This window comes from Camelina sativa, chromosome 19 (genome assembly GCF_000633955.1).
Source record: "Camelina sativa cultivar DH55 chromosome 19, Cs, whole genome shotgun sequence".
In the NCBI taxonomy this organism is placed as follows: Eukaryota; Viridiplantae; Streptophyta; class Magnoliopsida; order Brassicales; family Brassicaceae; genus Camelina; species Camelina sativa.
In genome coordinates this window covers 9,782,061-9,795,191 of record NC_025703.1, presented here as the reverse complement: position 1 = coordinate 9,795,191, position 13,131 = coordinate 9,782,061, and the positions used below count along the sequence as shown (strand labels likewise).

Sequence of the window (13,131 nt, the reverse complement as noted above, 5' to 3'; positions counted from 1 at the left end):
TTTACGCATGCAACCTGAAATACACTTTATTGTGTAATTTATTTTGCTAATAATATTTCATAAGAAAAGGTACACCAAGTACAATGAAATGGTAACAAATCAATATATTCATGCAAGAGATATTACAAACTCAGTTATAATCTTTTAGTCTTCAATACCACTAAAAAGCAAAAAAATCCACTAGTATTTATATATGTGCCTAATTATAAAGAGACATATGTTGTCATAAGAGAACACAAGCAACCCAGTTTAATACATATAAATACCTTTTGATGTCCTTTAACTTTTCAAAACATTCTTTTGTTCTGTCTTGTTTAGGGTTTATAGCATTGGACCCATCAGCAGATCTAAGATAGATTGTAACCAGCACATTTCTCTCTTTGCATACTTAATTATGCAAGGACTTACGTCCACATTCCTCTCTCGTTCCCTCGTCCCGACCACTTCTCCGAGTCTACGACTGCGTCCACGATCAGCAGTTCCCATGACTGTCGTTTGCATGGACAAATCACGCAAGGAGAAAGTGGTTGTGATCATGGGAGCCACCGGATCAGGCAAGTCACGCCTCTCAATCGATCTTGCAACCCGTTTCTCTGGCGAGATCATCAATTCCGACAAGATCCAATTCTACAAAGGATTGGAGATCACCACAAATCAAATGAGCATCTCTGAGAGATGTGGAGTCCCTCACCATCTGCTCGGTGTGCTCCCTCAGGATGATGGCGAACTAACTCCCTCTGAATACCGCTCTTTGGCGTCGCGGTCCATCTCTGAGATAACCGCTCGTGGTAAGCTCCCTATTATAGCTGGCGGATCAAACTCCTACATTCATGCCCTCCTTGTCAACCGTTTCGACCCCCTAACGCATCCATTCTCTTCTAATACATCCATCTCTTCTGATTTGAGGTATGACGTACATCTCTATATATATGTATAGTTAATAGTTCGTCTTGTTTATATTACTTTTAACGTGTAAGTTCTCGTTTAGTATATATATACTGACCAGAAATGAATTTAAAATCTTAACTAGAGCACCTTTGACTTTTACAAGTGTACACTTCCAAATTGTAAACGTAAAACTTAAACGCAACTGGAAGGAGAACCTTTCTGTTTACACTAACCATTTGCGTTTGCACTGATGTAAAGGTACGAGTGTTGCTTCCTCTGGGTGGATGTCGCAGTCCCTGTCCTGTTTGAGCACCTCTCAAAACGTGTCGACCAGATGATGGAGTCAGGGATGTTCGAGGAGCTCGCTAGTTTCTACAACCCGGTATATGCGGATTCCAAGAACCGAACCGGGATTCACAAGAGCATAGGAATACCCGAGTTCGACAGGTACTTCAGTTTATACCCACCGGAGAGAAACCACAAGGTGTCCGAATGGGACCAAGCGAGAAAGGCGGTATACGATGAAGCTGTTCAAGAAATCAGAGAGAACACTTGGCTGCTTGCAAAGAAGCAGATTGAGAGGATCAAGATGCTTAAAAGCAACGGATGGGAAATTCAAAGGTTGGACGCGACGCCGTCGATTGGAAGCTCGTCAAGAGAGATTTGGAACAAGACTGTTTTGGATGAAAGCGTTAAGATTATGAAACGTTTCTTGGTGAAAGAGAAAGCTGGAGTTATTGGTTAGTTGATTTGAAAAACTAACAAAAATTAATTATATATATTATTATATTCTACACCGGATTGTTTGTTTTTATATTTCTCGTTAAAATCCCTTGTTATTTGTTTATTGTATTCAAATACTAGTGGAAATTTTGAAGTTTAATATTCTTGGTTCGATAAATTTTTATAAAATTTTATTTCACATTGGATTTAATAAATTTGGAACTCTCTAAAATAGAAATACAAATGCTAAAATCCGCAGAAAAACTCTTATTATTGAAAATTTGAAATTTAGTATTCTTTATTCGATAAATTTTAATAAGATTTTATGTCACATTGAATTGAATAAATTTGGAACTCTTTGAAGTAGAAATACAAATGCTCAAAACCACGGGAAAACCTCGTCATTGGAAATTTTGAAATTTAATATTCTTTCTTCGATAAATTTTATTAGATTGTATTTCACATTTGATTTAATAAATTTGGAACTCTTTAGAGTAGAAATACAAATGCTAAAGACCGCGGGAAGATTAAAGAAAAAAAGTTTTTGAAGTGTTATTGGTCTATATGTAGGATTTGAGATCTATGACCAAAAGGTATTTGTGGGATTTGGAATCTTCCCTATAAAATTTTAACATCAAACTAACGGATTTTAAAATAATAAATTTTTTTTCCGGCAGATTTTAGCGTTTGTATTTCTACTTTAAACAGTACCAAATTTGTTAAATCTAATGTGAAATAAAATCTAAAAAAGAATTTATTGAACAAAGAATATTAAATTTTAAATTTCTAATGATAAGGTTTTTTCCCGAGGTTTTTAGCATTTGTATTTCTACTTTAAAGAGTTTTAAATTTATTAAATCCAACATGATAGAAAATCTAATAAAATTTATCTAACAGGGAATATGAAATTTATAATTTCTGACGGTTTTGAGCATTTGTATTCCTACTCTAAAGAGTTCTAAGGGTAAGTAGATTTCCCACATGACAAAATACTTTTCCACACTTTTGCAAATATTTTTAAAATTATTGTTAAAATATATAATCAACCACAACAGTTCTTTGTGGAAAACACAAATAAAACTAATGTCGTATGAGAAAAATATATTTCAGATTGTATTTGTATAGTGTGATATAGTACTCTATTCTAAACTAATTTTAAAGAAATCACTTTTCATTTTTATCTCGAACGTAGGTATCGATGCCAATATTAATTAGTGTGTAATAATCGTACTTTTGTCAAATATAAGTTAAATCAGTCTACGGTTATATATGGATGAAAGACTGAGACTCCCTTGTTCGTCTTCTCAGGTATTAGTGTATTATCAAGACACGCCGAAACACAATATGATTGGTAAAAGCGTGTTTTCTCTTGCATAATTTGATGTGATATTAAGTAGTTGTAGTTCTACGGCCAATTGCAAGATTAATTCCGATTATTGTTGTTTAAACACTATGGTCATTGTTAAAAACGCATGCATCGAAAGGCTCAGTCATGCACCCTTCAAATAAATTATGACCACAAAAATACCAAACAGTAGAAAGATCGACCAGTTCGAACTTGGTCATATCATTATCATGATATGATTAAGTGGTAACAGAGACATGCAGGTTCATTTACTTTAAGATTCAGATGAATCAGAACTGTGAATTTATGAACACAGCCATAAGATGAGTTGCTGATCAGTCTCTTCAGTGGTCCTTTACTCCTTTTATCTTTGTAATCTGTAAGACTTGCCAAAGGCATGAAACAGGAAGAAACATAAAATTAAAGAAAAGTGTAAGATGAGAGACAGTTACACAGATCCCGACCCCAACTGAAAATAAAGCTCACCAACTAACAGTCTTCCTTCTGTTAAAAAAAAAAAAGTGGAACCCCTAAAAGTGTAACTTTTACATTGTTTGACTTTTTCTATATGTGATCCGTAAGAAAACTCGAGCTCCTCGATTGACTTCTTCTTTTATGGCAATCAGGTGTGTGATCAGAAGAGAATTCTCAAGAACCAAGATTCGTACGTACAGCCATGTTTGTATATCATATTCTAGAGGTTAATTAATAGTAGAGTCTTTACTTACAAAGACTTTTTTTTTTCATCTAATTTAGAAATCAGATTTTTTTTTCTTTTATTTTTGCAATCAAAAGTATTTACATTTTGATATAAAGTTTTGCTTCATAATAAAAAGATAACATAAGGAAATTTTTAAAAATATATGAAATTACCCTTATTGTTCTTTGAATTTTCCTGACTAGCTAATTAACAATGTGTTAAACTACTGGTTTCTTGAATTATAGGGTTTCATATTCACAAAATCCTACTTGGCACTGAATTATAGTGTATATTTAACCATTTCCCTCCTAATTTTATCTTAATATATATTTCTAAATAAATGCCTTGGTCAGCGAATTCGTTGTTGCATCAGTCACTTATTTACTCGATGATTCTTTATTGAAAATGGTCCCATGGAAGAATAAAGAAGTAGTTATGTAAAATATGCTTAATTTGTAAACGGTTCTGGCCAATTGTATTGTATATGTGCTCATCAATACCTTAATTTAGTGGTTTACATGCAATTGGTTTTAAATGTACAGACATTTTATAGTTGAGCTTAAATGCAATCAGTCTCTAACTCTCTCTGGTGCCATATTATAATATGGTTTAAACCACATGTACATGATTTCACAGAACATTGTCCCAAAAATGACGTATAGGACAAAATATGTTGTTGATGTCTATTCGAATGAACACATGCATGGAAACTTACAAAATCTAAACTTCGGAAAAAAAAAAAGACAAGAGTAAAAGACTTTAAATTAGATGAGTTAATAACCTATATATATGGCATAACATATAAATGATGTTTCTACTAAGCAAACCCCAGATTTTTATTTAGTGGAGTACATCTTTTAGGATTCATGCAGTATTTTGTTCTCTCGGATTCCATGGTTATGAAGATTACGATGATATATATGAACCAAGACATTAATAGTATTATTTTTCTGACAACTACTTGTTGATGAATTTAGTATCTTAAATATCACTAATCACTCTCTTACTAATATTTAAGTACATAAATGAAGGTGGCGATAGAAATGTTCCGGCATCCAACATACATTATATATTGTCTTGTCTTTTATAATAATCAGTTAATTCGATGTGTATCTTTTGTTATAGTATCTTTATTGTTCCCACAACCATATATGATATATGTAAATATATAATTCGCATTTTATAAAATCGGTAGTTAATCGATGTAGCTTTTGTTTACAGTATTTCACTTTTGGAATATTGTAATAAACTTACTACATTTACAACTTAAAAGAAAAATATATACTCCCTCCGTTTCAAAATACACTACAAGAAAACAGGCAAATAGCGACTGCACTATTAGTCACTATTTAGTCGCTAAACGGTGTGTTACGACTAAATAGCGACTAAAACTAGTAGTCGTAAATCGAGAGTCGCTAAAATAAATAGTCGTAAAATTAGTCGCCAAATAGCGACTACATTACGACTATTTTGCGTAGTCGTAAATTTAGTCATAATATAGTCACTAAATTTAGCGACCACGTTACGACTATTTTACGACAACGCAAAATAGTCATAATGTAGTCACCAAATTTAGTGACTAATTAACGACTAATTACTGACTATAGTTGTATTCAAGTATTTATACATTATTGTATTTATACAGTATTTATACAATATTTATACAAATTACATATATTTTATTAATTGTTTTAAATATATTTAAATTATGAATAATGTTTTAAAACATTATTTTTTGAGTACTATATTTATTATTATAAACCATGATTACAAAAAAATTGTATTACAAAATAAAATTAAAAATCATAACTAAAAATAAGAATAGATGAAAAACTACATAATAAATGGTTTGTAGCACATTCTCAATTGCTTTGTATTCCATCATTGAAGCCTAGGTAGTTCCCATTAATGTTCCAAGAGCAACTCATTTCTTCAGAACAAACAAACAAAAAATGTATCATGGGGACTCATTTCCCATTATCAATATAACACAATTTCAAAATCGAGACTAGAAATGAGAAACAATCGGGACAAGCAATTCACTATAACTAACATGTCTTCTAGCTTAAAAACGTGAGTGTGAGTAAGAAGATCGACAATGGTGACTCAAGTTAAAGAGTGCATATAAAACAGGTGTCTAGAGATCGGTATTACCAAATAACTCTTGACAAATTCAACAAAAAGCCTCACAAAAATTACAACAGAGGCTTCTAAACAAATGACTCTTTGACAGATTTAATAAAAGTCTCACAACAATAAGTAGCAAAGTATATATATTGTACCTTAATAGCGAAAGATACAATAGGATAAGAAAATGTCTTAACCAATGAAAGTTTACCTTACGCTCTGAAATAAAGTTGTACATCATGAGCTCTGTCTAAGAGTGTGCTTGGCTGTGGCTTTCTCTGTAAGCCAAACATCATCTTCGACCTAAGAACAATAGGACACTGAATCAGATGGTTTACGCATGCAACAATGTGACTTCAAAGAATTGAAGAGTAATACAAGAGTAATAAAATAAACATAAGGGTTTTACCTATCTTCTTCCAGCCAACCGCTTTCAAGCTTCTCCAAATCCAGTCTATTGATCACAAACAACAAAATAATATAGTAAACAAAAATCACATGTTCAAACCATAAGCTTCAAAGACACAAACACAAACACCAACACACACACATACCAGATTTTATCATATAAAATCACCAAAACTGAGGTGACTCTGTGAAAGAAGTGATATGCTTTTAGAGAGCTTAGTTTGAGTACCTTCGGTGACTTTGGTGACACTGAGGAGAGCCGAGTTGAGCCTTAAGTTCTTTAAGCCACAAGACTCAACCAAAACAGCTGACACTTGATCTGAGAGAAACCCACCAAAGAAAGCAAAAAAAAAACAAAACAATTTTGCACATAAGTACTCAAGAATTCTGAAAAGATGAAATAACAAAGCAGTTCCAGGATTTTTGAAAGAAAAGAAACCCACCTCCATGGAGACCAAAACAGATGGAGCTAGACATTTGAAAGAAATGACAAGAGATATACCCGCGTGGCAACAAAGCTATTGATGCGCTACTCCTTCCCTCACTTCTCCTTCATCATTCTTCTACTTCTTATCCTCCCTCATCTGCAATCACACAGGGGATGAGAAACGCGAAAAGGCAACTAAGTGGATCACATCAGCATTGGCTACCGATATCAAGCAGATAAATCAAACTCGTTTTCAGCAGAATCAAAGTGAAAATCTATGCTCCTACAGCGGAACAAGAAAAAAAAAAAAAAAAAGGGATAACAAATGAAAGCAACTACTAAGCCTTCAAGAACGTCGGAGAGGATAGGTGTGAGAGCAAAAGAGAACTTGACCCATTGTTGCTTGATAGAAAAATTGATTCTTTAGTCGACCCAAGTTTTCGGCTGTGCGCCGGAGAAGCACACGACTTGAATCGAAGCAGATCTTTCCCGGTTTTGAGATCCCAACTTCTAATTTCGTCGATAAATCCACGGCTTAGCTTTTTCGTCTTCTATGCCGTCTTCCTCCGCTTCACCTCTCAGCTTCTGCTTCTTATATGTCGTCTTCAAACCAATTCGAAGATTAAGGTCATTACAAACGTAGACCAGAAACCCTAATCCCAAAATCAGATTTAAAGGGGGAAATAGAGATAGAACAAACTAACCTTCTCCCACGGAAACCAGTTTCCCTTCTAGATCTGGAGATACGGTCGGAGGTTTGGCCGGACAGAGTCATCGCGATTCGAAGAAATGAGAGTGAGAGTTTCTCCGAAAGAGTTTCGAGAGTGATGATGATTTTTTTTTTCTAAGTGTAGTGTGAGGAATAGAGGCACAGGTTGGTGAAGGTTTCTTTGTTTGTTGATTTTTATTTCTTTTTTTTGTTGGCCAATTTTCAATTCATATCAAAATCCAAAGTGGTACAAAAGCCTCTCAAAGCCCAGACTAAATGATATAGTTTTATGTTTTTTTTTTATCAACAATTAGTTTCAGATTTTACAATGACTAATTTAATAAATTTTATAAGTAAATAGTTTTTGGAAGTATTAAATTATATATATACACTAAATAGTTTTAGATTAGATTTAATTTTATACACATAATGGTTATATTTTGGTTAAATGGTTTATAATTTAATTTCTATATACTATACATTATAAAAGTTTAAAATTTAAGATATAGGGTTTAAAGTACAGGGTTTGGTGTATAGGTTTATGATTTGGGGTTAAGTTTTGAATTTATGAATTATGAATTAATTTCTAAGATTTAGAGTTTATGATTTAGGTCTTGGGGTTTGGTTAATGGTTTGGGATTAAATTTTGAAAATTATGATTTTCTTAAATAGCGACTGATATGCGACTTCTTAGCGACCGTTTACTATAAGTCGCATATTAGTCGCTAAATTGGTGACTATTTAGCAACTACATATTTTGGTGTGCAATATAGTCATAAAATAGTCGCTAAATTACGACTAAACTAGCGACTAACATATGCAGTCGTTAAAAAATGACTAATATATGACCAAATATTTGTAGTCGTAAAATAGTCGCTAAATAGTCACTACTTAGTCGCCAAAAATGACGACTACATATATAGTCGCCAATTGTAGTCGTAAAATCCATGTTTTCTTGTAGTGATATAAGATGTTTTAGAAAAGTTTTTTGTTTCATAATATATGATGTTTTCAAGTTTATATGCAACTTTTAGATTAGTTTAATATTTTATATTATGTAGTATTGTTTCTGATTGGTTGAATTTGTTAAAAGTAAAAATTTCTTAATTTGCGTGCTTTAGTTAAAACATCATATATTTTGAAACGGATGGAGTATATGTTTTCTTTGTATATTGTAAAATCGGTGAATCGATTTTTTTTTAATCGTAATAAACTTTGTATATTGTATTCGACATATATATGTTTTTGTGTAAGATTACGAACTGATGTAGGTACAGTTTAACATGAAACTATTTCAACCCTCTATGTTCTGCTGGTAACATATATCCATCCATCAGTCATCCCACAAACAAAACCATGCATGATAGAAAAAAACGCGTAAGATGAAAGTAATCACACTAATTTTTATCCATCCAATGATCCACACCTCAACCATTCATATATATAGCCTGGATATGAAATCGAATTAATTACGAAAGGTGTAACAACTGATTATGGAATATATAAAATCGAATTAATTACGAGGATAATTAATACTACTAGTACTAAACTTGTTCGATGGTTCTCATTATAATCCCCTAAAAATAATTTTAATAAAAGAGTAGAATTGTAGTTTTACCCTCCAATATTGCAAAGTCGAAAAGTAAATAAATAAATTGATTAAACATTACGTTTACACTACGTCGTAACTAACGTAAATGATTGCGTTTTGAATTGCTTTGAAAGGAAACCCAAAAAAACGGCAACAACAACCAAAAACCAAAAAAAAAAAAACGCGTCTGGAAATCCCAACGGCGTTGGTGTGAAAAAAGAAAAAAGCGAAACACCGTAACGGCGCCGTTATATAAACAATAACCTCCGTCCGCTCGGTAAGGAATATAAAATCTCAGCCGTTGAAAAGATCAACGGCTCAGAATGATGATTCATCTCTCCTCTCTCCTCTCTCTTCTTCTTCTTCTTCTTCGCCCCCACCAAAATCTCCTCTGCTTTGTTAACAAGCGAAACCAGAAATAGAAACAACAACCAGAGAGAGAGAGAGAGAGAGAGATGAGCGAGAGAAAGCGAGAGCTTGAAGAAGAAGAAGAAGAAGAAGAAGAAGAAGAAGCTTCAAGCACAAGCGTATCACTATCTCACAAGAAAACAAAGCTCGATGACGATTCTGATCCATCATCGGAATCGGATTCTCATGACGTCGTCGCCGCTGTTTCTTCGTATTCTTCTCATTCCGTTGCTTCTTCGGAAGCTCTAGCTTCAGATGAATGCTCTGATACATCCACCGGAGAAGCTAATGATCAGAGGAGTCAGAGCTCATCATCGAGTATCATCATCAGCTCCGGTTGTTGTTGTTGTTTCAGCAAAGAAATCGCGATGAACCGTTCCACGTTTGTTACAGATCTGGAGGTGAAAATACTCGTCTCTACTTTAATCGATCGATTTCATTTTTTTTTATTTCCTCTGTTTTTGTTTTAACGAATGATCTCCATTGATGTGTGTGTGTGTTTCAGTTTCAAGCTGATCAAATCTCCGAAAAGGAAACCAAAAGCTCAACATTAATCACTACAAGTTGTAATTTCAGGTTTCTTTGTTTTTCCCCCAAATTTTTAAAAGTTGTAGACTTTTTTTTTTTTTTTTTTTTTTTGTGTTGTTCCTTCTCTGATCTGATTTTTGTGTTTTTGTTTGTTGGGGGGGGGGGAGCAGAAAAGAGAAAAGTCCAGTGAGCGAGGGTTTGGGAGAAACAACAACAGAGATGGAATCGGAGGTGAAAGGTGAACGGAGAAAACAACCGGAGGTGAGCAAAACTCCAACGGCGGCGGAGATTGAGGGTTTTTTCTCGGAGCTAGAGAATGAAGCAGAGGATAAGAAGAAGCGATTCATAGAAAAGTGAGTCCATTTTTTTTTCACTCTCTTCTTCTTCTTCTTCTTCTTCTTCTTCAAAGTGTGTTTTGCTGCTTTGCTTTTTCTTTTTTTTAAATGAGTCCGTACATGGAGGAGGAGAGAAGAGAATGTGTATAATGTCTGCGTGCGCATGATATTAAAAAAAAAGATTAACCGACGCGTAGTTTAGCATATATCCAGAGTGTGTGTGTGTGTCTGTGAGAGAGAGAGAGAGAGAGAGAGAGAGAGAGAGAAAGAATCAGAATCGTAACGAACAGAGACACTTTTTTGGGCACAGGTACAACTTCGATATTGTCAATGACGAACCGCTTCAAGGTCGCTACAAGTGGGATCGACTACTTTAAACCCATGATTATGATTAACATCATCTAAAGAAAGAAAGCAGAAGAAGCTCAAGCTGGACAAAACAAAACAAAACAAAAATTAAAAAATAGGTCTTTTTTTATTGTTTCTTCGTTTACATAATTCCACTTTGTGTACAGGGCAGCTCTATCTTTTAAATCTTATGTTAATTAGTAGTTCGTACCAAAAAAAAAATATATATACAACCTTTATAATGAAATTTCGGATCTTGATTAGTTAAGTGGATTTGTTATGTTTCTGTTTTTTTTAAAAAAAAAAATCAAACGAAATGGTTTAGGCAGAGTTTGATTTGATGAGAGAGTCTAGTGCATGAATATGGAAAGGTACTTCTTGTTTGGATTCTATAAAACAAACATTGGATGCTTATTACTACAATTATTTTGATCTTACCCAAATTGTTAGTATTGTTTTCTTGTCTCTTGTCATTCTTGTTCTTTACATTTGCAATTTTGTGTATATGCTCTTTTTAAATGTTTCATAGTACCCAAATTTTACAAAATATTTGAAACCAAAAAAGTTGATTCCTTTATTTAAAAAAAGGAAAAATTGGAGAAAAGAGGAAAGGAGGGCACCATGACATGACGGTACACAGTTGGTCTGTGTACTTCTCTATAAACTGCTAATCCTACAAACGTATATTAACATTTTTCCCTATATAATATTCTTTTATTTATTTCGGAATATTCCTCTGTTTTTTGTTGTTGTTGTGGATCCTTTCATCAGCTCTAAAACACTTGGTCGACCACTACGAAAAATTCCAAAAAACACAGTCCTTATAGTAACAAAATATCATCTATGATTGATTTCCAAAATTGTATAATTAAACATAGAAAATTAAATATCTTTGTGTATTAAACTTTTTGGTAGTAAATAAATACTATGAGAGAGGATTAGGAAATCATTTGAGGCTTCTTTATTTTTACCTAGCGAGCAGACAGACACATGCACGTGCCTCTGTTCTTAACATGTTTTTTCTTTTTTCTTAACTAATTTAATTAAATTGTACAATTAATCTCGATTTCCAACTTTCGAAGAGAAACAAATCGATGCTAAAAACATAAAAACTCAAAAGAGAGACAACATCATATGGGTTTTTTTTTAAAAAGCCGGAAACGATCGATCGTTAAAGGTTAAAAACATATCAAATCGTATACTCTTTACAAATCAGTCCACATGGACGTGAACATACAGAGACGGGATCATGCAAAATGAAACTGCCAATTTCTACGTCCACATGTCTCCTTTGTGACGTAACCAAATAATCATGTAAACATATGAACATGTGAACCCACATCTAATTTAATAGTAGTGCTTACATGTGTATACTACTAAAAATCTAATTTTTTTTGCATACATCATTATAGTGGACTCACACAAAACATGAACACTATACTCTATACATATGTATGTATTTGTGTCAGAACGAATTGGGTGTAGAGAGTAGAGAGCAAGGAAGTAACATATAAAGGACATATTTTTTTCCTCTGTGTGGGTAAAGACAAAATAGGTGTCTAGTGGAAGCATGGGTAAAACCGTAAAAGAGGAATCAGTCTTGGGATTGTGAACATAATTTTAGTTTGTTGCGCTTCTCCTAATTTGACCCACGTTTTAAAGTAAAAACAAAAGATATAAAAAAAATGGCAGTAAATAACTGGTATAATAGTCAAATCACGAAGTACACGCTCGAGTCCTGCGTGACTGTCTGACTGAAATTATATATTGTTGTTGTAAACAATTTGATCAATTAGAACCTTTCTCTCTATAAATTTACTGTGTAACCAATCGGAAATTGGTCTACATCTTTATAGTGACCTCAAAACTTTCAACAAAATGATTCAGCCGCTCATGGATCTTGGGGCAAGTACGTAATTATCACACAAACTTATTCAGAACAATTCAGAGATTTGGGCTTTGATCTTTGTTTGAGGCCCAATATTTTTTAAAAAAATATTTTATAAATCACAATGTTAACTAAAATGTTATTTCATAATTTGATTACCCAAATAAAATAAAAAGAGTTTACAAAAATAATTTATAAATCAAGCGATCTGGAAGAGTGAGTAAAACAATCCGTTTTTGAAAGCCTAATACTTTGTTTAATCTATCGATTGTAGAATTTATTATTTTATTAGTTATAACTTATAACTTATATTGAAACCCAAACTAGTATTAGACCTGTACGGGAACAAAGTAGTTTTAAGATCAAAATGTAAAACATCAAACATGAAATAGACATAAATAATTAATGTTATTTTCTTTTATTTCTCACTTCTCAGTTTATTATATTGTCGTTTTCTTGACATTTACTTCTAAAATGCTGTGATTTATGAGCCAAGTAAAGTATATATGTAACAATGAAAGATTAAAATAAAAAAGAAAAACACTTAGATACAATTTTAAAAAGAAAAAGCTATTTTATTATATATAAAAATAAAATATTTGTCTCGGTTCTTCCTTCGATTTCTAATTGATACATGGATCAATTTCTTCAAAAAAATTTCTTGTTGTTTTTCTATTCATCTTTGTTATAAAGCCAATCCCACTAA

At 32.9% G+C, this 13,131-nt stretch overlaps 2 protein-coding genes and 1 long non-coding RNA gene across 6 annotated transcripts; 2 read left to right on the top strand and 1 right to left on the bottom strand.

Annotated features, from left to right (window-relative positions):
• Positions 395–1,633, top strand: LOC104767634 (adenylate isopentenyltransferase 8, chloroplastic). The gene is made up of 2 exons (XM_010491632.1): positions 395–906; positions 1,147–1,633. The coding sequence occupies exons 1-2, from the start codon at positions 395–397 to the stop codon at positions 1,631–1,633; spliced, it is 999 nt and encodes a 332-aa protein (XP_010489934.1).
• LOC104765778 lies at positions 5,424–7,654 on the bottom strand. 4 transcript variants are annotated; one of them, XR_763921.2, is made up of 7 exons: positions 7,323–7,647; positions 7,012–7,221; positions 6,635–6,775; positions 6,421–6,510; positions 6,193–6,237; positions 5,995–6,086; positions 5,424–5,586 (listed from the first exon to the last, which is right to left on the bottom strand). It is a non-coding gene; the product is annotated as an uncharacterized LOC104765778 (long non-coding RNA). The 4 variants fall into 4 exon arrangements; XR_763922.2 differs by having other exon boundaries at positions 6,338–6,510; positions 6,635–7,221; positions 7,323–7,654; XR_763919.2 differs by having other exon boundaries at positions 6,635–7,221; positions 7,323–7,649.
• Positions 9,255–10,758, top strand: LOC104765777 (cyclin-dependent kinase inhibitor 6). The gene is made up of 4 exons (XM_010489539.2): positions 9,255–9,727; positions 9,832–9,902; positions 10,025–10,207; positions 10,500–10,758. Exons 1-4 carry the CDS (start codon positions 9,374–9,376, stop codon positions 10,564–10,566), a joined length of 675 nt encoding a protein of 224 aa, XP_010487841.1. The 5' UTR covers positions 9,255–9,373; the 3' UTR covers positions 10,567–10,758.